This window comes from Mirounga angustirostris, unplaced genomic scaffold (assembly GCF_029215605.1).
Source record: "Mirounga angustirostris isolate CCGP_5_RB_7025 unplaced genomic scaffold, mMirAng1.0.hap1 SCAF_14, whole genome shotgun sequence".
Taxonomy (NCBI): Eukaryota; Metazoa; Chordata; class Mammalia; order Carnivora; family Phocidae; genus Mirounga; species Mirounga angustirostris.
This window is the reverse complement of record NW_026991722.1, coordinates 3917100-3942857: the sequence shown is the minus strand read 5'-3', so window position 1 is coordinate 3942857 and position 25758 is coordinate 3917100. Positions and strand designations below refer to the sequence as shown.

At 51.4% G+C, this 25758-nt stretch overlaps 1 protein-coding gene across 6 annotated transcripts in view; it reads left to right on the top strand.

Moving 5' to 3' along the window:
* ZNF407 (zinc finger protein 407) overlaps positions 1-25758 on the top strand; it is a 470693-nt gene that overhangs the window by 428902 nt on the left and 16033 nt on the right. For 5 of the 6 annotated variants that reach the window (XM_064577668.1, XM_045886546.3, XM_045886545.3 and 2 more), the window contains one exon: positions 6367-8541. The exons of the other annotated variant lie outside the window; for it this stretch is intronic. In XM_064577668.1, the coding sequence (XP_064433738.1) occupies positions 6367-7709 (1343 nt within the window). In that variant the 3' untranslated portion in view covers positions 7710-8541. Of the gene's footprint in view, positions 1-6366; positions 8542-25758 lie in introns of those variants that run through there. 6 annotated transcript variants of the gene reach the window in all.

Genomic DNA, 25758 nt, shown 5'->3' with positions numbered 1-25758 from the left:
GTCCTGGCTTACTGTTAAGTATTCCTTCAGTAAAAATTGCATGGTGTATCTTATAAAATTTTGTATTTGAACTTAGGTGGAAGGGTCTGTCAGAAAGGATGTGGACTTCAGTTAATTTTTCACAGAAAAATATTTTTTCTCATCTCATAAAACAGTGGCCTTGGGGCGCCTGGGTGGCTCAGTCGGTTGAGCGTCTGCCTTCAGCTCAGGTCATGGTCCCAGGGTCCTGGGATCGAGCCCCGCATCGGGCTCCCTGCTCCGCGGGAAGCCCGCTTCTCCTTCTCCCTCTCCCACTCCCCCTGCTTGTGTTCCCTCTCTCTCTCTCTCTGTGACAAATAAAACCTTTAAAAAAAAAACAGTGGCCCACAAAGTTGAGGACAGGGCGATGGCTTTTACTGTAACTCTGACATCTACCTTTATACATTTATTTGTGGTACAAAGCAGATATTTACCAAATTGCCTTTTAATTATTATTTTGCGGTGTATATACCATCCTTAGGCTAGTTCATGGCAGAATGACCAAAACAGGTCTGTGCTCTGAAAGAAATCTCACTAGTACACCTATCATTTTTCACAAGCATGCCGGAGACTAAAAATAATTTTGATTTTGTATCTCCAGTCACCTAAATATTTGTGATTTGTGTGTGCATTTCATTAACACTGACCAGAACACATTTCTAACCCTTGAAAATAATAGTCATAAGGTATTGACCATCTTTGTTCTCTCAAAAAAATTTTTTTTGATAGCGAAATTGTCATTTTGGCCTGGGTTTGTAGGAATGAGAGGGTGCTCTCGCCATTGCGGTTATAAACCAGGTTGGAATTCCTTCTTAAACCCCTGGAGTGGAGTTTTCCTTCAGGGACGCGAGGCAGTGCAAAGCGTTTGGTCCAGGGAGCGCCCCCTAATTTGTGTCGTGTTCAGGTGGAAAGCCCTCACTTCTTCAAAACCAGGTTTTGGTGGGAGGAGCTCTCTTAGGGACATCCTGCAGCAAGACCGGTAATTAGTGTTGTCCAAAGAGTGACTACACTAGGTGGCAATTATTGATATTGCTTTGACGGGCTGTGCTGTTGTAGGAATAATTTATCCCCTGCTTCGAAACTTGTACAAGGTTATATTGCATTGAATTTTAATTTGTCATTTTTTCTGCTCTCACTTGAAAAACTTATAAGCTTTTGTGACATTAAAATATGGTTCTAATTTATTAGCATAATCTGTTAATATTGTTTCATTTTAATAGACATTAAGTATGATTTCTTAACGTTCTTGTTAAAATTACATCTTAAAATTGAAGTCAAGAAAAATGATATGTGGCTTAAGATTCAGTGTCATGTATGCCCCAAATTTTTATATGAAAAGTGTTACTTTTTTAATCGTGTCCCATTTGAGGTGCTTTAATGGTGACAATGAGCCAGCCTAGCATTTTCAAGCTTAGTGCCTGCCCTTCCAGAACACAGAATCTCGAACACACACAGTAAGAGCGCCTCTCTGTCGGCTGGATAGAGTGCTCCCCGATTCGTGACTCCTTTAATAAAGCCTATTAGATCTCTACAAAATAATAATAAAAATAAAACACAGAGAATCCGACATAACCTAGCAGTGTGTAAACGTGGAATACAGTTTCAGGGGAAGCTTCGAGATGTAAAAATAAATGCTGCCGGCTGCCACGGCGCGGCTCTCCCAGGGTATCCGCGCAAGCTTCCCCGGCGTGTGGAGCGTCCCACCCCACACAGGGCTCTTTAATGCCGTCTTTATCTGCTACACGATGCATGAAATCTACTTTCGGCTTCAGAACTGCGGGCCACCTTTGACCCCTTTCGTGGAGACACAATGTGACCTTTCTATTGTCATCGGCTTTCATTCTCCTGAAAATTCTATGAATTTTTATTACAAGTTTTTTTTAAGCCAAGCTGAGGCTTCCACAAATTACTTGACGCGGACGAGATGAAGTTGTTGAAGTGGCGTGAGATAAGTTTTACAGCCGGCCTGGGCGCCGCCGAGGAGTCCGGGCCCGTGTCCTGCAATGTCATACGCCAGTAACTGCTGAGCCTACTATTGGATAAATACATCATTTTATGGAACATTGATTGTTCTATAAACCCAGTGGAGTATTATGCTCTATGATCAAACCATTTAGATTGTGTGTAGAGCACAGAAAATGCCATATTCAGGATGGTACTAAAAGTGCCATTTGTGTATTTTATGGATGTCATTACAGGGGAAACTTCTCTCTGTAGGCCCTGTTTACTGCAAAATTTTTTAGTCTGTAATGACATTTTTCATTCACAACGTATGCCTTCAAGAGAGGGGGCCCTTGTTTTATTTGTTTCATTCGAGTTTACTGCACAAATTCTGTACATTTTAATTAAATGTAAGCTTAACAAAAGCATAAGGTCTTTATTCTGTGAGAAAGAGCAATGACAGTAACAAAAGAATAACATACACACACAGAAAGGAAGCAGTTGGGTGCTAGAGCCTGTGTGCAGCTTCCCATGAGCCCCCAGACAGCGAAACAGAGCCATCCCCGTGGTTTTGGGGGGTGTGAGCCTCTATCTTAACCCCTCCACTGCTGTGTGACACTTTGTGATTTTCAACTCCGAGGATTCTCTCTTCAAGAAGGACCTGGAGGGCTCCTAATGATCTCCTGGAGAAGTGAGCCTAATTCGGAACCATTTCCCGGAAAACAAACCCTCCGCTCCCCACGAAGCCCTTCTCATTTCAGCCAAGTTGTAGACTTTCAATGCATTCAGCTATGAGAAAGGCGTCTGTCTCTGTACTCCTGAAAGCAAATGGGCAGTAAGTTGGGATTTTTCATAAACAGGCAGGAGGCTGCATTTTAACCTATTTGCCCCTTCTGCGCAGAGCGATTTATGGTCCTCTTGCAAACAGGTCCAAAAAGGCTGAATCAGATGCACGATTTGATTAGCTACTATGATCACTGAAATCCGACGTTGTCTTTGAAAGATGTAAAGCATAGTGCAAACATTATGTCGGGCGTCCATGCTCCGTTAAAGATTGGTGCACTTTTGGACCGATAGCGGGTGACTAAGCAGTTAAGGGTAAGCCTGTACAGAGTTCCTGTTTTCCAAATACTGTATCCATTTGGCCATTTGCATTGGTGAGCTTTACGGTTCATATTTACTAGAAAGAGCTCAGAAATTGAAGTTGATGTGCCCATTAAATTCTTGGTCATAGCCCAGTTAGAATTTAAAGTTACAGTAGAGATTCACATTAGTTTAAAATGACACTTGAACTTCTGCATAGCTCCACATTAATTCATTATGGGCGAAATGGAAGAATCTTCAGTGGGTGAATCTTTTTCAATCTGATTGAGGCTGTTACATTTTATAGGTGCTATTTTTCAAAGCAGTACTGACAGCACTCGAAGTTATTAAATTGCTGAATCAAAAGATGGACCTGCACTCGCATTTATGAACTGTGATGGAGTAGGGGGGCTCGCGCCGAACTGAGGGTAAGATGTTGGCGGTGTCAGGCTTCATCACACGCCATCGTGACAGTGGTGTTTACCCTTGTAGTTCACTTTAATGGTCTGGAAGTGGCTTAACCCACCTCTGGATTCAAATAAATTCAGTATAAGTAGTTCAGAATGGCATCATTATCAGTGCTGCAAGGGATTCAGAGGATAATTCGACACCCAAGAGATTTTCCATCCAGTTGCAGACTGAAGAAGGGGAGTGCAGGGGCTCCGGCCTGTAGGCTTTCTTCGGAGACCACCAGAGCACAGGACGCCTGGTGGCCCCCGCCTGCGCTCGTTCCTCCTGCTTTGACATCGAGGTACTCTGGCCTCTTCTGTAATTAATTGGGGTTGATTTGTAGGCTGCCTTCTTTATTTTTGTGTCTTTATTTCTTCATGTCTCCCCCCGCCCCTGGCCCCGAACTCTAAGTTAGACTGAAAATGCCCTTGAAGTTAGGGAATGGACAGAACCAAGCAAATCAAGTTCAGGGTGTCACGATGACAGAACGGGCAGAAACTGGATGGAGTGCAGGACGCGGAAGGCGAGCGGGACGGTTACGTCCCAGGTAGAGAAGAGGATGGAGGGGAGAAATTGCAAGGGTGGAGGAGGAAGACTGTGGCGGGTACGGCAGACCGGAGACCCAGGGGGCCCCGCGGACGGCACGCTGAGCAGGACGGCAGCACCCCGTGTCCACGCAGGCATGCACGGACGTGGGAACGGGGGGGCTCTGGAACACCCTGTCCTCACCTGCCCAGTCTGCTGCCTGGCCTCCCGGCGCTTTTGAAGACAGAGATTTTAGGGAGATTTAAAGTTCAGAAGATAAACCGGCAGATGAGGTCCAAGTATAGACCATGATTCAGCCCTTCCTCTCAAGGATCCGTGTGGTTCACCTACTCTTGTGCTTGCCTTCTGAACTGTAATCTTCCCAGGGGTGAGCTTTTCTTTTGACAAAGCAGGAGAAGGGGGGAGGGGAAGGTGGAGGAGGGACATCACAACAGGCGCATCCCTGGGCAGGGCAGTTTAAGTGCACTCGGTTGGTTCCTGGAAACTCGCCCTAGGCTCACAGAACCATTAGAAGGTCTTCAGAGGCCCTAGAGCTGGGAGTCCCCAGTGTGAAGACCACCGCTGCCCTGTGACACCCACCCCCAGGCACCACACGGTGGGCATTCGGGAGCTGCTTGCTCAGGGAGGCGTAGGAAGGAGCAAGCTTTCGTGCTCCCGGCCGGTTCTTCTCTTTCCTCAGAGGGTAAACAAGACACAGAGCGGGACGCTACAGTTAGGCCCGTCATTTAGCTAGAGTCATCGATGCTTTGGCCCCTCCTCGGAGAAGGTTCAGTTGACCTTTGCGATGTGATGGCTTGGCCAGGCCTGGTCCACCCATGGCTGCAGGACCAGCCCAGAGCAGCGCCGCCCCTCCCCCCCGCGACTCCGCCCCCCGCCCCCCGCCCCCCGGTCAGGGTATCCCATTATCCCCGAATGAGCATGAGGGAGAGGGAGGTGTTGCTGACAGAGATCCTCCTGGTTGACGCCACACGTCTTTTCCTGACCCGAGAGTCTGGGATTCTGTTGACTTCCCAAGATTCACGCTATAGAGAGTTGTCTGGGAAGGCACAATGTAAATTGGTCCTCATAGTTGTTTAAGAAGATGGATTACCTGTACACTTTACTTCCTCACTGCGAGTCAGAGCCTCAGAAGCTGAAAGAACATGGTGACAGAAAACCGATCCCACGAACTCGCTGTGCAGTGAGCTTCCTCCCAGTTATTTCCATGCACACACCAGCCACCAGGAGATCCTTCCACTCCCTCTGGCCTCTCACGTGAAGGGGGAAGCAGGGGTAGGACTTCCCCTGACCTCTGAGTGTCGAACCACAGAGCTTCGCTGCAGTGTGTGCGGGATGGGCCAGGAGTTTGCCTTGTTCAAACGTAGCGCGGGAGTCCAGATCCTGGACCGTTGCCCTCAGTCTGGGTGTGAGCCTGGGGGTGTCCTCTTGGCAAATGGGATGTAACAGCTTCTGTGGCTCCTACCTGAGCCACTGAACCCACCGGACGCGGGCGTTGTCTGGGGTCCGTACTCAGAGTGGACTCTGTGTTGAAAGAAGTGCTTTCTTGCAGAAGAGCCCCAACATGGAGAACAAAATGGTCTTTAAGGGATGCTAGCAGTACATGATCTTATCATTTTCTTTGCTTTGGTAAGGATAAAGGTGCTTTTTAAAAATGACCTACAATAAAGAGAGTAAAGGGGAGCATTTCAGAACTGGGGTGGCCATTGAGATATGGAAACTCTCACATAGATCACTGGCAGGTCGTTCTCTCATTTAGGGAGAAGGAGGCCACAGTAAGAACACAGAAAATTTGGGATTTAAAGACAAAAACAGGAACTCTGTTTAAAGAGTCATTCTGTTTTGAATAGGAAATAAAGATGGCAGTTGCCAGGCCTATTTTACCCTGTCAAGTTATTAAACAAGCATCGGCCTGGGTCGCAGGTGGCGCCGGGGAGGTGGGTGTGTGTGCGCGTCCTGTGCCCTCCTCGCAGCTGTTCATAGCCTTACGTCTTCGGGTCAGAAGATACTGCCACCGCTTGGTGGCCTGCGCGCCCACCGGTGACTGAGGTCTTGTTGGCAACGGCAGCCGCCGAGGGCAGTAGCCACACTCCTTCCCAGGCGCCGGCTCTCGGCGGTGCTGTTCGGGCAGTGTGAGCAGAGGACGGGGAAAGGCCGGCTGCCGGCACGCCTGTCCCCTCCCGCCCGGGTGGCGCGGGCGCCCGCGGCCGCCCTGCAGTGTGGCTCACTCTAGAGTTTCTGCTGAGGCTTTGCAGCTGCTGCCGAAGACTTGTCTTACTTGTAAGCCTAAAAGTCGTTTTCCAGGCTCTAACTGGTCCCTGTCTCCCATAGGCATTGTGTCCAAGTCCTACGAGTGCCGTTTGAAGGGCCAAGGAGCCGCCTTCGTGGAGACAGACAGCCCCTTCACGGCGGCCGCGCTGGCAGAGGCGGCCCCTGGCAGAGAGCGGCCCCTTAGGAGCAGCAGGAAGCAGGCGGCGGCGCCCGAGCAGGTCCAGCAGGTCATCATCATCCAGGGCTACGACGGCGAGTTCGCCCTCGACGCCTCGGTGGAGGAGACGGCCGCGGCCACGCTGCAGACGCTGGCGCTGGCCGGCCAGGTGGCCCGCGTGCTGCACATCACGGAGGACGGGCGGCTCATCGCTGCGGGCCACGGTGGCGCCCCCATGGGCGGCGTGGCGCCCGGGCCGCTCCTGCCGGAGCAGTTGGCCGACGGAACCACGCAGGTGGTGGTCGTGGGGGGCTCGATGGACGGCCGCGGCGTGGACGAAGCCCTCAGCCCGGGCGGTGCCGTGATTCAGCAGGTGACCAAGCAGGAGATTGTAGACCTCACCGAGGCCGGCGTCCCCCCGCCCGACACGGCCTCCGCCCTGGATGCCCTGCTGTGTGCGGTCACCGAGCTGGGAGGGGCGGAAGGCCGGGCCGGGCCCGACGACAAAGGCAGGTCCGGCCACAAAGACGTGCTGGTCCAGCTGCCCGGGCCGGACGTGCCCGCCTCGCCCCCCGCCGCCGCCCAGCCCGAGGCCCCCGAGATCCACATGTTCCAGGACGTCCGGGAGAGCGCGGCCGCCGTGGAGCCCGTGGAGCTGCTGACCCAGGTGGTGCGGCCCTCGGCCGTCCCCGCCTCGCAGGAGCGCCCGCAGATGGCCTTCAAGAAGGTGGTGCAGGGCGTGCTGCAGTTCGCCGTGTGCGACTCGGCCGCGGCCGGGCAGCTCATGGAGGAGGGCGTCACGCAGGTCATCGTGAACGAGGAGGGCACCGTGCACATGCTGGCCCGAGAGGGCTCGCAGATCATCATGCAGGAGGCCGAGGCCCACGGCCAGCACATGGACCTGGCCGAGCAGGACGCGGAGATCTCCCAGATCATCGTGACGGAGGAGCTGGTGCAGGCCATGGTGCGGGAGTCCAGCGGCAGCTTCCCGGCGGGCGCCACGCACTACATCGTGACGGAGCTGCCCCCGGGCGCGCAGGAGGCGGCGGGCATGTACTCGCACACCGTCATCGAGGCGGCCGGCCCTCAGGAGATCCTGCAGGCCGGGGCCGCGCTCGGCGCCGAGGCCATGGTCCCAAATGCAGCCGAACAGTTGACAAGTATGGTCATTTACACCCAGGATGGCTCCCCGGCCGCGACCGTCATCCAGAGCCAAAGAGACAGTCACGAACTCCAAGAAGCCTGAGGCACGGATCGTCACGCTCGGCCCCAGGGAAGGGGTGGCCCGGTCCGGCCCGTGTGGGCACGGCCATCCCCGGGCTGCACGTGCCACGGCTTCGGGACAGTGGCGTGGCCGTCCGGAGGGGTGGCGGCCTGCGCTCCGGGCGAGGTGGGCACGGACCGGCAGCAGCGCGCACCAGGTCCCCGGGGACCCGCGGCCGGCCGCCCACCCGAGCCCCGCGCCGCTGGGGAGGCCGGGCCGGGGTGCCGCTGGGGCGGGGCCCTGTGCCGACCACACCCGTTTCCTGTTCGGTTCTTCCGTGACTGGTCTTTTCCCTCTGTTCTATCCACTGTGCTGAGGCGAAGCCACGTTGTTTTCGGTTTCCACCCACCCCTTCCCCCGCTCCCCGCAAATGTTTCCCATTTCAGTTATCAAAGGATTGTGCCTAGTGGTGGAGAAGTCCGAATGGTGTATCTTGTGGCCTGAGACCTGCCTGTTCGTGCAGTCCAGCATGGAGCCATTTTAACAGTTTATTATAGATTTGGTTAAAAATTGTAGCTACAAGTCCTCACGTCTTGAGCAGTCCACCCTTGTCCACTCTTTGAAATTGTAGGGTCACAGTGTCCCCAGACCAAAGGAAGACCTAGTAGCTCCTCCGACGCATCAGTTTCCTCCCCCCGGACGTGGGGGGCGTGTTCTTAGCTCTGGTTGCACTCTGCTTTAAGAAGCCTTCTCCAGCCTCTGGTTGAGAAAAGCCTTGATGTTTCTATTGGATGAAAATATACCTTGGTTAAGACAACCCAGTGCTTCTAATTTTGACTTCGTTTCATACAATAAAGTCTATATATGAAATGTGCACTCTGGAAACTAGTGTTCATATCAATATTTTGCTTTTATAACGAATGTTTCTTCATATTGATACCATTTTTGCGGGATTTATTTGTGATCCGTGTCCTTGTGAAGAAGCTGACATTCAACATTACTAACAGAAAGCCGCGCCCCCTGCAGCCCCGGCCCCAACCAGCGTCGTCCGTGTTTAGTTGTGGGTTCACTGCAACTGTGGAATGCAAGTCTGTGTTCTAGTAACTCACTTCTCCATACGATTGCTCTTCCTTTTCCAAACCTGTAAATACGATCCCCTCCCCCAAATGCAAAGGTGGTTTTTGTTCTATTTTTTTCTTTGAAATAAAATTATAGCATTGAAAGAGAATGAGGTTCTCTTTTTTCCAGCAGCCAGCCAATGGGCAGCTGTAGAAACTGGAAAGAACTAGTCCTTCTCTCTGACAGGGCAGCTTCTCCACCCGCTCTGCCCATGTCCAGGGCACCTCCCGCGGCCCCGTGCTGTCTTCCGAGGCTTTGGCACGTGGCCCAGGCACCTTCTGGTGACAATAGCGTCTTCTGTCACAGTTAGTATCTAAAAATTGTGAGGAGCAGACGCGAGAAAAAAGGAAGAGAAAACAGTGCCTCCTGAGTGTAAGGTCCCTTCCTGGGAGCGCAGGGTAGGGATGCGCTGCGTGCAGCGCATCCTCGTCCCTCTGCAGTCCGGCCATCCCAGGGCCACCTCCCTGACACAGCTATCCCTCCCCCACCCCCAAAAAAATGAAATTTCAAGTTTGACACCGAGAGTCATAATTAGCTGAGTATGACTTGCTCATGTTTCTTAAAAATGGCAGGGTGATCCACTTCTTCCTAAACACTTGTCTCAGCCAACAGTGACAGGATCAACTCCCGTTTGTTACCAGGATAAAGGTGACCTTTATAAAGTGATGCCCCTCTCCAAGCTTCTCATACGTGTTAAAAAAAAAAAAAAGCAGCACGGCGTGGTGGGGAGGGGGGCTATGTTTTCAGGTGGAAATATTCCTTCCTGATCACTCCTCCCCTTGGCTGCAGCCGGCGGCCCCCGGCTCAGATGCTAATTCCCGCCGGTGCCCCGTCCTGTACGGCTAACCTTTCTGCCCGAGTCCAGGCTGTTGACACCGACATGCTGCAGTTTACTGTTTGTGATTTATTTAGGATAAATATGTCTCCGGTGGCATTTAATCCTTCATAAAACCAGCGTAGCCCGCAGTGTCAGACCAGCAATCACGCTGTATGCACAATGAAAAGAGCAGGCCTTTGCATAAAAAAACTGTGCAGAAGGTGTTTCGAGGCTCAGAAGGATTGCGAAGGATTCACTAAGCTAGTGTATCCTGTAATTACCTGTAGATCTGGGTTCATGTTCCCTCTCCCTTCTCTCTCATCACACAACCCTCGGGATGTACGGGAGTCCAAGAAGCACGTACACAAACTCGTGGCTCAGAATAACGAGGCGTGGCCGATCCTGTGAGCAGGCCACACTCACAGCGGGTGCCCACAAAGAAGACACAGGCAAGCTTCCAGCCTCCCTTGGGGTTTTAGCTAGAGAAAACAGTCACGCTTTAAAGAAGCAAAAAACAAAGCAAACAACAGAGTTACCTGGAGACTAAAATCCAGAAAGGCCACCTTCATATGCAGCTACAGCCAACCAGCTGTATGACAGAGCCTCAGGGACGTCCAGCCTGCAGGGGGGCCACTGCCCTGACCACGTGAACATAGAGAAATAGTTTAGGGTCCACCTTCCGGGCCAGAAGCTTGCCATAGAGGATGGGGAGTTACAGAGTTTTAGCCACTGACTGTCACTGTCATGAAACGTGGTGACCCAAGCAGGCATCCCTCTGAGATGCTTCCGAAGTCCCTGGACATTTGTAATGGTGGGAGGGTGGGCAGGAGGATGCTCCGAAACCTCTCCCCCACCACGCCCCAGAACACGTGAGCAAAGAAACCCGCGTCACCCGGGAGATAGCAAGGACAGCCTTTCTGCGAAGAACCAAGTGAATGTGCTAGGATTGCATCAGTGGGATGCCAGAAGTTCCAGACGGCAGCTCAGGCCAGAAACGTGGGCCCGACGCCCCAGAAGACAGGCGGTGGGTCTTTGGTCGGCCCCCTAATAAATGACGGCGAAGACCCCGCAGAGGCCCGAGGCCCGGCCACGCTCAGGCCAGACTCCGCAGCTCCGACCCGGCGCTCCCCCTAGGAGGCCGGAGACCTGCTGCCCGGGAGCCCGGCGTCCAGCCCAGTATTTGCATCCCTCTGTTCCTTCAAACCTTCCGTTTCCCTGAGCAGAGAGAGAGAAACGGCACGTAGGGAAGACAAGAGGGGCCAGCTCGGAAGCCTAACCCAGAGCTGGTTCTGGGACGAGAATTGGGAAACCAGAAAGGTCGTTCGTTGAGCAAACGAAGAAAGGAGCTCTAAGTTTTTCCCTTATTTTACTGTTGAAGAGTAGCCCGTAATTTAAGAGCGCACACAGCTCACTTAAGCAACCTGCTCCTGTTCCGTCTTGTTGAAGAATACAATTCGCTTTCTACTCCTCTAGGGCGATATCATTTTACATGAAGAAAAAAGTTAGCTCAGATGGCAGTTATACGTTTCGGAAGCACCTTCTAATCAGGGATTGGTGATTCATTATTAGCTTCAGCAGGCGATCCGTCTGACATGTAAGGGGAAAAAATTAGCAGCTGTCACTGCGTGATGAGTTAATTTCCTGATAGGCCTGACACTGAAAAGCCATTTGGAGACATGGCAGCGGCTGAGTACAAAACCTGGCACTGCTTTGTAACTGGAGATAAAGGAAGAGCGGAGGAGCGGGCCGGGGAGGGTCCGCGGAGCCACAAGTGGGGGCCGCGGGTGCTGCGGGCAACCCCCGCCCCCGGGCATCGCCACGTCCAGGGCCGGTCCCCCCTGCCCTCGCCCGGCCCGTCGTGTACCCGCGTCCCCCCGCGAGGCGGGAGAGTACCATGGGTGCCTGACATTTCCACGCAAGGGCGAGAGCGTGATGCTCTCCTTCTGATGGTCCCCTTGGCAGTTTTCATAATGGGAGCTCAGGCTTTCAATCGCGGGATCATGTTTTACCACCATAAAAAGGAACCCCATGAAACAAGTGCTGTGGGAACTCAGGAGGAGCCGGTGGGGTGGCCCAGGGGGGCTCGCCGTTCACGAACCTCCCTCCCACCCCGCTCTTGAATTGCTCCTTCCTCACGGGGTCCATTTCCAGCCCACGCTGAACACAAAACAAAGCTTCAGTGTCCGGGACATGGGAGCTAGAGCTGGGCGTGAGGGACTCATGCGGCCTTCGTGGCTGAGGGCTCCTTGGTGAAGTCTGCATGGGCGGGGTTCTAGAATCGGGACCCAGGTGTTGGCATGTGCACCGCTGCGGTGTTTCCCAAAGCGAAGACGGACAGCGTTATGAAAACAGGCGCCGTGCCCAGGGGGAGACAGGGGTAAGCCACGTCATCACTGCCGTTCGACTCTGGGTCTGTCACATAAAGGAAACAGAGCCCTCTTGAGGAATCTTTGCCTTGAGAAATCAGCATGAGGTAGAGAAACTTGTTTCTCCAAAACTCCTGGGGCCCTCAGCCCGGGACAGGAGTCAGCCTCCTGTTCTCTCCGTGGGACCCTAAGTGTGTGAGGTCATGCGGGCCCAGCCAAGATGGAATCGCCTGGGCGAGCACATGGTCACTGAGGCCCATCACCAGATTCGGATGAATCCGTTATAGATCTCACCAGGAATCACTTGCTTATTACTCCATGGCCCTACATTTTCAATACCTCTTAATAAATACTTTTAAAATGACTTAATTCCATACTTGTGGGTAATATACAATGGAATATTATGCAGCCATCAAAAAATGAAATCTTGCCATTTGCAACAACGTGGATGGAACTGGAGGGTGTTATGCTGAGCGAAATAAGTCAATCAGAGGAAGACATGTATCATATGATCTCACTGATATGAGGAATTTGAGAACCAAAACAGGATCCTAAGGGAAGAGAGGAAAAAATGAAACAAGATGAAACCAGAGAGAGAGACAAACCATAAGGGACTCTTCATCTCAGGAAACAAACTGAGGGTTGCTGGAGTGCAGGGGGGTGGGAGGGATGGGGTGGCTGGGTGTTGGACATTGGGGAGGGTATGTGCTGTGGTGAGCGCTGTGAATTGTGTAAGACTGATGAATCACAGACCTGTACCTCCGAAACAAATAATACATTATATGTTAATTAATTGAATTTAAATTAAAAAAATAAGAAATAGGCTGACCTAACCGGGGCCTGGCTACCAGCACCATGGAAGGATGACCTGCAGCTGCGACGAGCGGGAGTGTTGGACCAGGGCGCTCTGTCAGCGCCGTTGTCCGTGCTCTCCAGAACAGCTCACGTCACCCTTCCGATCACTTTGTAAGCAGAGCGATAAAAAACCAATGCAAAGTAAAGGTTTGTGTTTCAGTTCCCAAACTGGGTTCCCACTTAGAGACAAGGAGCTGCTCCAGCCGGCCCCGGCGTCCCCCTCAGGGCAGCACGTGGCCAGGCAGTGTTGGGTGGGACCGGGGTCCCTCAGCAAGACGGCCTGTGTCCCCACGCACTGCTGTCCCCCGAGGCCTCAGCAGATCTTCAGTGCCATCCTGCCTGGTCTGCAAATGGGGCCAGAGTCTGCGGGGAGACGCCACATCCCGGCCCGGCCCCGGCTTCCGCCTTGGCCCCACTTGAAGGGCTCGAGGGATGTGTTAAGTGCAGAGCGCTACACGCGGCAAATCACGGAACAGGGCTTCACCGCCCGTGACTCAGACCCGCTCTGTGACTCACGCGACAGCCGCGGTCTCCCCCACGTCTGGAAGGCTCTGCGCGGTGGGGTGTGGGCTCTGGCCCCAGCAGAGGGGCCGCTCCCTGGACAGGTTTGGAGGTAGAAGGTCCTCCCCTGTGGGCTGTGGGCACCCCCGTCCTGGCCCTCTGGCCCTCACAGAGTACGGCCGCTTGTCCTCATCTTCCCGCCGAGGACAGAGCTCCAGGGCAGAGGCCGCGACCCACCAGTGACTCAGAGCTGGGAACGCCGGAGGCGGCCGGCACGTCCGTCTAAGGGACGGGTCAAGACACGCGGCCTCAGTCCCTCATCAGCCGCTGATTATTTGCTGGCTCTTCTTCCTTGTGGTGACTTCTCAACAAAACTCTGGCAGGAGGGGACCACGGAGTGCCTCTCACACATATCATTATTGCTTGACGCGGTTATGTTTCCCTGCTTATTTCCACCTTCTGCCAGGAGGATCCTGAGACCAAATCCCACGACAGGCCCTGAGTCAGTTTTGCACACCGCCCTGTCACGCCTGTTATGGGGACTTTTGGGCTTTTATCAACAGTAGACGACACAGGGGCCTTCCTCTTCCCTGCTAATCGTCCTGATTGAAAGGAAACAACACAGCCCTCGTGTGTGACACTGGGCAAAGTATCTCCCATTCTATTGAAATTAGAATTCTTTTTGCTTATTCCTGACTTCTTTCTGGCCCTAAGGTCCCCGGGCCAGTTCGATTGATCCCACCCATGATTCCTCCCTTGACGTTCTGTGAGAAGAAATCCCGGTGTTCTTGTTGGTCTTGGATGATCGTGACCTTTTCTGGAGAGAGCCCTGTGGCCCCGGCGGGAGATGACGCAAGGGGGCCAAGCGAGCCTCAGGCCTGGGGCTTACTTGTCCGCGCAGCCGAGTCCCCGATGCCGCCCGAGGTGGAGTGGGTCTGCTAGATGCTAGAGAGAAGCACCAAGAGGAGGGAAGTCGCACCGTGTTTAATGAGCCCAAACTGCACATGGCCGGTCACACCTCAGTGCCTCCGAAATCGCTGGGTACTGTCCAGTCGGTGGCAGGGCTCACGCACACTGCTCCTCGGCCCACCTGGGCTGGGGTCTCCGGTGGGGCGGCAGCTACTGGGAGGGAAGCGGGAGGAGGACCCCACGCCTCCTGCCTCGCTGGCCCGCCCGTCCTGGGGCCTCCCTGGCCGCCCACGCCCCCCAGGCAGCCACAGGCGGGCAGGTGCCCCGAGCCGCCGCCGGCGGTCATGGGCTGCGTCGGGCAGTCGGGTTGGCCCCGAGGGGAGGCGAAGGGGACGGGCGCCTTCCGCCTCTTCCCTGGGCTGCTCCCGGGCGACAGCGGGTCTGAGAGCAAGGCTGGCGAAGCTTCCCTGCTCTCGGAGCCGGCAGGGCGCCCAGCCGGCGCTGTCTTTCTGTCGGGAAATCTGCCACCGCGTGTCCTGTCCTGTCACTGGAGCATCAGCGGGCTCGAGTCTCTTGGCATATGGCGCGGCGGCAGCTTTCAGGAGCTGTGAGATCCAGATGCCAGCCCCAGGCTGGTCTCCTCCGGCAGGGACAGCTGGGCCTGGGCTCCGATGCGCCGCTCCTTCATTCAGTTCTCCACCTGCGAAACTGCGTCCCCTCACTGGTGCATTCCGGGGTTTTCCCTCCTGATGCCTTCGGGCTTGCTTCCATTCCCGGAGCCCTTCCCTGAGCCTCCGAAGGGGCGGGATGCCCCTGCCCGCCACCGGGGTGCGGAACAGGAGCAGGATGCGATGGTGGCGGTCAAGGGCAAGGCCCCCATGGGGCTCCTGCACAGGCCCCGGGCTGGGGAGGCCGGTCGGGGGGTGGGGGTGGGGTGCAGTCCTCCCCTGCCCCCAGCCAGCTCCCCCTGCCTCGCCTCCCGCCAGGAGGATGGTGAATGCTGGGCTTTGCTCAGACCTTCCCGCGGAGATGGTCATCGGCTTGCAGGCTCAGTGGCTGTGTCCTGGGAACGTGGAAGGGCACGCCGGGCAGGTCTCAAGTTTGATGGAGGGCAGGCCCGTGGGGCCAGTCTGCGAGAGGTGGTGACCTAGGGCCAGCCTGAAGCCTTGGGCACGCATCCCCTCCTGCCGCCGGGCTGACTTGGCTTTCCTCTTCCGCGCGACGCAGAGAGCTGGTGCGACAGAGCCAGTCCCAAGCCAAGCTGGAAAATTCTAGGGGCACCAGCCTCCCCACAGGATGAAGAGGCTTGTGGGAAAGCAGGAAGGCTCTGGGCTCCTCCTCAAGCTGTGTTCCTCAGCGGCTCACACACCCCCTCGTTAGAAAGCAAAACATGAACTCACATCGGACACATGTATGAATAAATGCGACATGATATGTATTTAAATATATAAATGGCACTGATGATAGAACACAAACATGAAAATGGAGCTATTCAAGTAATGGGGATAAAACAAACCATGTTTTATCACATGCCTGACCCGAACGGCTGTACACTGTTGTTCTATATTAGGACAATATTCATCTTTTCAGAAAGTGGATGTAGACGGGTATTTGAGAGTCTTGATCAATGGACACGCTTGGCCCTCTGGTCGGACCGAGTGTGACGGTGTTTTCAGCTGGCTGCTGTAGAGCTCCCCATGAGAGGAGAAAGAGGGTCCCCTGGGGGCTGCCTCGGGGGGATCCTCTCCAGTGCAGGGTTTCTGGTCCGTTTAGTGGGGCTTAGCTTGGTAGAAACCACACACTGTGGTCTGCAGGTCCACCCGGCCAGGCCCAGGGGGGCTGCCACGTGCAGCAACACGCCCCCTGCTCTGTGGCCCGCACCCGGCCCTCAGCAAACCTGTGACTGGCTGCTTCACTAACTGGCCCCATGAGGTGGCCGTCCTTGTCCTCGGGGTGTCTTCTGAATTTTTCAAAGAACACATAGAAATAGAAGTTCTAGCATTTTCTTTCTAGACACAGCGCCTCACCTGCACCACACTCTGACCCACCCCACCAAAGTACCCCAATGTCCAGCACCTCCCCTGTGCTCTCGCCACTCCCTGACTCTCAAGAGGTGTTGGGACTGGAGCTGAGGCAGTTTTGCTGGACACTCACGGTCAGGAGAGAAGTGGGCTTAGCGGCCCACACTTGGCTTCACCCGCTCAGACAGCACGAGTGTGAGGATCTCTGAAGGGACAAGACAGCCTGGGCTTCTTGGCTTCCTGTGTGCTTGCTCCCCCGACCCCAGACACGTCCCCCCGACACTCATTCAGCACCCATCAACACCTTCTCAGCAGCACGTGAGGACGGAACACAGACCTGTATGCATTCCTACGCCCAGCCCACCAAAAAGAGAGCCAAGGAACCAAATGGCATAATCCCACAAAGACAAACAGAGTAAGAGAAGCAGCAAGAGCCCGTATGAAAACAAGTTGCGGTGAAGGTGAAAAGTGTCGGGGAGTGGAACTCGTGGAGCAAACCAGAGAGAGCAGACGCTCAGTGCCAGCAGGGGAGGTCCCAGCCACAGCACGCTGACTCGCGTCCCAGAGCCCTGAGAAGTGGAGACAGCTGTGCCCCAGACAGTGCAGATGGCAAAGCTGGGGCTGGGGCCGAAACAGGTCCCTCCCTGCACCTGACCTCCGCAGCCAGACAGGAACTCTCCCCCACTTCCTAATCCAGGAGACAACTGGAAGCTTTTTCTCTTTTTCCAACCAGAAAGGCTCCGAGCTGGGGACCCAGCAAAGAGTGGGAGAGGCCATTCATCAAATGGGATTAGGAGAAATTCTATGTACCAAATGAGACCCACTTCTAGTCTCTCTCTTGCTGGGCTCCAGTACAAGGGAAACCAAATATGTGACCTAATGGCTGAAGACCAGAGGATTCTTTATGGAAGAAACTGAACCACCCTAGAGAGGAGACCTCCATAGACAGATATTCAAGGTTTTCCCATTGAAAGGGCTGACTGCCGCCAGGTCACTTTGGAGTGAAGGCCAACTGCCAAAAGACCCCACACAGAACTTCCAATCAGCCTTAGGGCCTCATTCAAATATGGGCATAAGGCCAGGGACCAACATGAATAAAAAAGATCAAAAATAAATAGGAGGGGAAAAAAGAAAGAAATCCAGTAGAAACATATTTAAAAAGAAAAATTCAGAAACTGCCCTTGAATAATAAGAGAATAAATATATGCTTCCATGAAATAATAACACGTTTCTATATTTTTAAAAAGTAACAATAAGAGAACAAGAAAAGAAATTTAGGAAATTAAAAATAAAATAGGTGTCATTTTTAAAAAATTGGTGTTTTTAAAAATTCCACCTTTGGAAGACAAAGTGAATAAAGCCCTCAGAAAGTAGGACCAAAAGGCAAAGAAATTCAATTAGGTGATACAACAAATCAGAAAGTTAAAATGTGAGTGTAGGAGATCCAGAGCCAACCAAGAGAAGGTCTAGAAAGGGACAACAGAAAGAAGGAAGTGATCAAAGAATTAATTAAGAAGATTTACCAGACTGAGAGATAAGGGTTTCCAGCTTGAAAGAACCTATTTAAGTGCCCAGCATAATGAATGAAAGAGACACATACTGGGCTTATCAACATGAAATTTCAGAACCCCAGAATATGCAAAACTAAGATCTTTCACAGAGAAAAATTAAGGAGATCACACAAAGGAAATCAGAATGACATCAGACTTCTGAAAACAATTCTGGATACCGGAAGTCAAAAAAGTCTTCAAAATCCAAAGGGAAATTGTATAATCAAAGAAGAATTCTATATCCAGCTAAACTATCAATCAAACATGCAGGTAAAAATAAAGACATTGTCAGATGTGCAGTCTCTCCAAAGTTTTGCCTCCGCTGTACCCTTTTTTCATGAAGCAACTGAAAGATATGCTCTTGAAGAAGATAGAGTAGTTTTGAGACTCGGGAAAAAAAGATCAAGATAGGGGCAACAAGGGGTATTTCCAGGGTAGTGCTCATTGTAGCAGATAAAGGGAGGGCTCTAAGCAAAAAGGAATGGAACTGATAGATGGCCTGATACATTCATTTGTATGAAAAACATGTTTTAAAAGTTTGGATAGTTTCAAAGTTTGGATAAGTGATAGCATATAAAAAAACATCTAAGCTGATAAAAACAGTGAGGTAATATTAATGCCAGAAGAAGCTACACAAATGTATAAGAAAGAAAATCAAGTCACTTGGTTCCACAGTGAACAATGTTTACACGGTCATCATATTCATACTGAAATGAGTTTAAGAAAAGTTGTACTATAATTAAGCTGGAAGAATGGGGAGAATGGGGTGGTTAAGATGAGCGTACTAAATCCTCTGTCCTAACAGGAGGTTAATAGACAGCATCTCAAAATGACACCTAATTTGAGTGCCAACAAATTGCAACATCCATTTCTTGCCTAGATGGCAAATTAGCACAGCCTTCTGGCTCCGTCCTCATGGTCCACCCTGGGGAAGCGTAGGAGGAAAGGGAATGAGGAGATAGCAACCATGCATAGTTCTGGGTGTTTTGAGCTGGGTGTTTGGGTGGAGAGAGAGCTGCACCCAGGGTCCTGGGGCACAGGCAGCCACCGCCACTGTGGGAGGAAAGCTTGGAGGAAAGCAGCTGAAATCTAATTTTCCTCTGCAGAAACCTCTGACCCCTTGCTACAGAATCCTGGGGCAACAGCCCAGACTTTTGGTGCAGGAACCCTAGGGATAGAGCTGAAGCCAACAGCAGCCTTGTGACGTGAAGGAGGAGCCAGCCTTGAGGAACTGGCAGCTTCTATCAGAGACTTCCTCCTCTAGGGCTGCTTCTACCCTTAGTGTTTGAATAGCTGTCGTTATCTGAACATTAAAAAAAAAAAAAAAAGTAGATATGCTTAATGATTTAGGAAGTGAATAATTCTGTGTTAAAAAAAAAAAAAAAAGTAATACTTTCCTCCATCCAAAAAGCCAAGCACGTTGAATTGATTCCCATTTGACTTGACATGCTTGGCTGGCAGGTTGGCTCTATGCCACGCCCGTCTGCCCCTCTGCCCTGCAGAATGAGCCCAGAGATGCCTGACAGCATCGGGAAATTGCCAAATCACTGGCCACGGAGCTGGATGTCCAAACAAAGAGGTTTTTTTGGTCCACAGTCCGTGGAATAAAAGCATTTCATTTCCCCAGTCTCTGATGCACACGTTGGAAATGCTAACCCCCCCACCCCAGCTTTTGGAAAGTGATGGAGTCAGTTGCTTCAAATGGACTGATGGTAATTCCTACCCATTAGCCGTATAATAATCATCTTGGCCATGTTTAGTTATCTGAGCAAGAGACTAAATTACATACTATTGCATACCAAATAACTTTTATAATATATATTTAAATAGTCAGAAACCACCAGAAGCCACCAGTAGACTCTTCTATGTCTCAAGTGGTTTCACTGACATACTCTGCCATCTTGAGTCTATTTGCATAGCTCAATTTGAGGGTATGTAAAAAAGGGAGAAGAAGGAAACAGTATATATGCTGGAATGATTCATCACCAAGAGAGGAGAATGGCATGGAATGACAATAGTCAGCTGCACTCAGAGCAAAATGGTGTTAAGCTTCAGTCTTAAGTTTTCTAAATGCTTTTGGCTTCTAAATTTGTTGTTATGTTTTTGTCAGTTGGGGATGGATGGGTCTTCCAACCCAAAGAAAGCCAGGGATGGATGTTAATTGACTTCATGTGTGGGCCATCTCTGAATTTTTTTCAATAGCTGGTGGCTGCCTTGTTGCCCCTGGGGGCTCCCCAAGACTCTGATTTGGCTTCTGGTTCCACATCACCCAGGAAATATGTTCTATGAGGCGAGTGGTTTCAGAGGCCATAATCTCCTTCTCTAAATGCAAGGTGCTCACTCACACTGGCTTTCAGCAACAGGCACACCTGACAGAGTTAGAGATGATGGACTCATGGATGGCTGGAAGAAAGGGATGCTTATGGTCCAGATAGGGGTGGGCAACCCTCTTTTTTCCTCGCATCGTGCTTCAGGGGAAGGGATACCTCCTGGAATGAAGCCCACCATCTCTTCTAACTGCTGACTCACATCTGCCCCAGTGTTGTAGAGCGAGTCTATGGAAAGTCTGCAAGAACGGGCCATTTGCCTTCTTTTCTTACCTCTTCTATTCCAAGGAACTGTCTGCTCTGCTGAGCCAAACTTTCCAAACTTGGGTGGGCTCCCCAAGGCCTACCCTGTGTTGCTGGGGGAAGGAGGCGGGCAATAGGGCAAGTTAGTAATCCTTACTCGCCTTAGATCTAAAGCCAAGTCCTCCAATCAGTTTATTAGCAATAAAGCTGTCACATCTTTGGCATCTTTGTTCTCAACTTGGAAGGGGAAAAAAAAGGCAATATTTTTGACCTCTTAACTCCCCAGAGTATAGACTTCTTTTGTGGACCTTAGCTCTTGATTTCTTCCCTACAATAACAGCGGTAAATGACAGGGAGTTAGTCCTCTACATTTCCACCCCAAAAACCTGGGCCCCAATGCTAAGATGAGTGGGAGAGAACGTGAATCTCACCACCACCATGATATGCTGTGCTAAGAGCAGAACTGGCTGGGTCTCCTGGAATTTGGAGCAGGGGGTTAGAAAAGGCCTTAGGACACAGCACTAACCTAGTTCTCAAGTCTACAAGTGCTGGAAGCCAGTAGCATGCCCTCACTAGGATGGTAGCAAAGGATGCTTGAACTGAGATCAGTGAATCCCGAGGTTAGGCTCTCCAGCTCTGCCCACAAGGGTCTAATCTGGTGTGTCTAGAATGTGACCTGGATTTTGAATGTTGAAATAGTATTATCTGATGAGTCGTATCTGTGACCAGCTTTGAGAAACATCTCATCAGCCAATTGCCCCTCATCTGCTAGCTTTTACCATGAAACTAGCTCTGGGCTAGGTACCGAGACAACTTCAAAAGTTGAGACATGGCCCTATCCTGAGCCCCACAAAATAAGATTAAGTTGAACAGGGATCCATGTAAATGCCAACATTTACTTTCCATCACCGACACATGAACGCTCGAGTTCAATCACTGGGTGGAAATCATTTAAGACTTCTAGTCTTGCATTTCCTGTCTCTCAATGAAGGCCTTGGTCGTGCTACCTGATCATGAAGGTTCCTTGCAGCTCTGATCATATTTGCTCCTTGAAGGGGAATGGGGAATATCTGGCTCGCTGGTGGTTCACATGTGAAGAAAGGTCATATGCTCACTATGACCTTCCCCTCGCCCCCCATGGGAGATTGCTAGAAGCTTACCCGTTAACTCCACTAGCATCACCCATACCTCAAGAATCCACTTCCCTCCCTGGAACAAGATTTACCGCGGGGCACCACCGGAGTGGGAGAGGAAGCCCCCGGGCATGTGGGCCAGCAACCATGTCATAAGACGAACAGTTGAAGGAACTTGCCCGTAACCATTAGGAGGAAAGAAGACTGAGAAGAAGCTGTCTTGAGATGTTGGAACAAAAGTGTGCACAGAAGAGGGAAAGATGCCCTCTGAGCCAGTGAGGTGCTGGAGGGGAATGAGAGCCCAATGGCACACCTCAGGGGCCCTCTGTTAGACCTGCCACCCCATATCAGTTATCTCGAGGGGCTGGGAGAGAAGGTCCAGCACAGGTGATCGGACCCATTCCCCTGAGTGGCCACCTGAGCTCCATGACTGCTGTGGGTCAACCCATAGGTTCTGTGAACAGATTCAATGTAGCTGGAGAAAGGAGAGTGTTCAGTGGAAGCTGTCACCATCTTTGGCCTGGGTCGTTAGAGTCCTCTCTCAACTAGTCTCAACTTCTCATCTCACCCTCATCCATCCTAGGAGCCTCCCTGTTGCCAGCACAATCTTTCTAATGTGGATGTTCTCCCCTGCTCACACCGAACCCTGGATCCCCATTACCTGCAAGACAAAACATAAACTTCTTAACACAGTTTACACCTCCCTGTAGTCCTGGGACTCTGCCTACCCAACCAGTCTCATCTCCCTTTGTCCCCCCATCAAACCCTGGGAGGAGCAGCACCGAGCCTGTCCACCTCCCTGCCTGTGCCCTCTGTTCCCTGTGGCTGGAAAGTTCTGGCTGACCCACAACACCCTCCGACCCTTCCCGTCCAGTGCTTTCCACTCAGGGGAGTCCACCGTCTCTCCATGGATTATGATTGCTCACGCATGCAACTGCCTTCCATGGCAGCCTGGAAGTCCCCGAGGGCAGAGACCGTGTGCGTCCCTTGACTTTTGAGACCATAGTGCTCGCAGGAAGACTGCTACGTGTAAGTGTTCGAGGGCAGACTGGTTCACGGTGGAGGAAGGGAGGTACGAGAGTGAGAGCAAACACCATGAGCACAAGGATTGACATGGACTTGGAGATGAGGCTGAATGGACGACAGAGGGGCAGTGGCCTGGGCAAGGTGGGAGTGTCAGAGCGTGCCACATTCAGGATAGACCCGGCGGGAGCTTCCTGAATGGAGCGCATGTGCACCAGGCAGCAGGTGCTTCCTGCGGGTCCTGGCAGGGAGGGCTGGGCCAGGGCAGGGGAGGGAGGAGGGGGTAGCCGGTGGGAAAGGTTCCAGCTGTGAGGCAAAGGAGCAGGTCAGGGCAAGAGGGGAAGCCCAGTGCAGGCACGAGGAGTCTCTTGGGAAGTCTGAGAACTCTGGAGCAGAGGGGGTCACTCCCCCCACAGAGAGCCCCCCAGGGGTCTGGCAGTCCCACCAGCTTCTCCATGTGGAATCCAATATGCCCAACAACCCTTGAGCAGCATTTCATAAAGACGGTCCCATAGGCCAGTGATTTTGCAACTGTTCTGGTGGTGATCCACCGGGAAAAATGTATTTCTTTTGACGACCCCATACATGATACTCGCATACATACATAAAATTTAGATATAACTGGAAGAAAGGTTTCACAAAGCAGGTCTTATCCTTACTGCTCTGATACACCCTGATATTTTCTATTCTATTCCATTTCATCTTTGTAAAATTGCTTGTCATAACTCCCTTGATTGATTTCGAGCCCCACCAGTGAGTCCCAGTGTGTATTTGTGAAGACTGGACTTTTCATATTAGAAGTACTGGGGGGATTTGTTAAAATACAGATTTCTGGGACTCACCCCAGAAGGACTCAGGAATATGCACTAAATATATGTCACAATGGGGGAGATTTTTTTGTTTGGTAATTGATGCTTTGGGTAATACTGAAGTCTTTGGAACCCTTCTGTTAGCTTCAGTAGAATTTTGTTTATTGATGAGCGTCTTCTAACATCTCTAATAGATTCACCCTTACAATGCTTTTAGGGTTAATATAGTAAAGCACTTTTAAGAGTGCCTGGCAAGGAATAAATGCTCAATAAGTATTTACAGCCAGGGCGCCAGGATGGCGTAGTCGGTTAAGCGTCTGACTCTTGGTTTCAGCTCAGGTCATGATCTCAGGGTCGTGGGATCAAGCCCCGCATCAGGCTCCCCATTCAGTGGGGAATCTGCTTAAGATTCTCTTCTCCCTCTGCCCCTCCCCTGCCCTCTCTCTCTAATGAATAAATTTTAAAAAATAAAAAAAAAAAATTTAAATATTTTACTACCATCATCATCATGATGTTCCCTTCTAAATAGAACTGTTGATCCACACACATGTGCTCTTTCCAGAAGTTTCCCCATCTTAGTGAATGGCTCCATGGTCTCTCAGCTGCTCAAGCCAAAAACCAGGAGCTGTCCTGACCTCTCTCCCCTCCCCTTACTCAGCTGACTTGTATTTCACGTCCAGACAGCCACTCTCTAGGTGCCCACAACTACCACCAACGTCTCTTGCCCAGACTGCTACAATAGCCTCTCTTGCTTCTACTGTTTCTTTCCTCCAATCCAGGATGACCTTTTACAAAAATAGATCAGTTGTCACCTCTCATCTGCATTAATTACTTATTACTGCACAAATTACCCCAAAGTTTAGTGGCTTAAAACAACACATATTTCTCCTCTCACAGTTGCTGTGGGCCAGGGATTCTGGAGCAGCTTAAGCTGGTGGTTCTGGCTCACAGTCTCTGGGAGCTTAGGTCAAGGTGTCACCAGGGCTGTCGTCACCGGAAGGCTTGACTGAAGTGGAAGAAACACTTCTGAGATGGCGCCCTCCACTGGCTTCAGCATATGGGCCTGCCATAGGCTACTTGGGTGTCTTCCCAGCAAATAACATTGCAGCATCCTTCCCAGGGAAGGTGATCCAAGACAGAAGCTGAAGCTGCAGTGTCTTTTATGACCTGGCCTCCGAAGTCACACACCACCACTTACACCTTATTCCATTGTTGGGAGTGACTCACCAAGTCCACTCAAGAGAGGGGAATTTGGCTCCACCATTTGAAGGGACTGTCAAAGAATTTGTAGATATTCTAAACCACTATACCCTACTTAGAAGTCCCAAAGTCCATGCCCACCTCCTGGCTCTAGGCATTTTGTCTGATTCCCAAACATGCCAAGCTCACTGAGCCTTCCTACTCCCTGTTTACTCAAGACCTTTGTACTTGTGATGCTGGAAGTTTCCCTCAGCAGAGCCAAGTCTTCCTTGTCATTCAGTGCCATCTCCATGGCTTCTTTTTGCATGGCCTTTTCCCAAGGCCTTTTCTGCAAGGCCTTTCCTGACAGTGGACTATAAAGTAGTCCCCTCATCTGTGAGTGTCAGGAAGCAACTTGCCTCTCACGGCTGGTCAGCTGTGTGTCCACCTGGACCTTGAGCTCCTCAGGAGAGGCCACTCGCTCCCCATTTATCATGTGGTACAAACCATAGGAGTTAGGAGGGTATGAGGTTGAGCCAGGTGTCCAGGCCGCGTGAGTGAACGTTGCCATATCAAGAGTGGGCTGGAGACACTCTTCCAGATCGTCCCGAGTCCCCGTGTCAGTCTGAAATTCTGAAATGCACCAACATGGAGAACTAATATCCCTAAAATCCAGCCTGTCTTGTCTCACTAGAAATCTAGGGGAAGTGACTCAGGAAGGTGTTCTCTTTCTGACTCAGGAGCCAAGTTAGGAAGCTCTCCATCGCTCTCATCCCGCCTCAGCGTCACACCGTCCTCGCTTTTACGGTTTCTATCGTGCGATAAATGAATTCATTTGCATAAATTACACAGAGGAAACTTGTGCATTTTTTCATTTATTAATTTGAATCTAAAGTTATATTTTTTCACTTTTCTCTAAATTTACCCAAATCTGTTAGAAAATTACCTATGCCCCACAAAGTAAGAAATTAAACTCTGGCGAAAGGTGTGGGCATTGCCAAAAGTGAACCTGGGGGGAGAAAATCATGATGTTTGTTTTTCAAATGAACCCAAAGCAGGTGGAAATAAATTCTCTTTTAAAGGAGCAATGTTTGCTAAAAAGAGTGACACTTCCTTGAGGGTTTTATCCAGAGTAGATCAATGCAACTAAAGCAGAACAACATGCAGTTTACAAAAACCCTGCGCTTCTCTCCTGTCAGGCGAGCGATCACACTCTATCTGGCTACGACTTCATCTCGA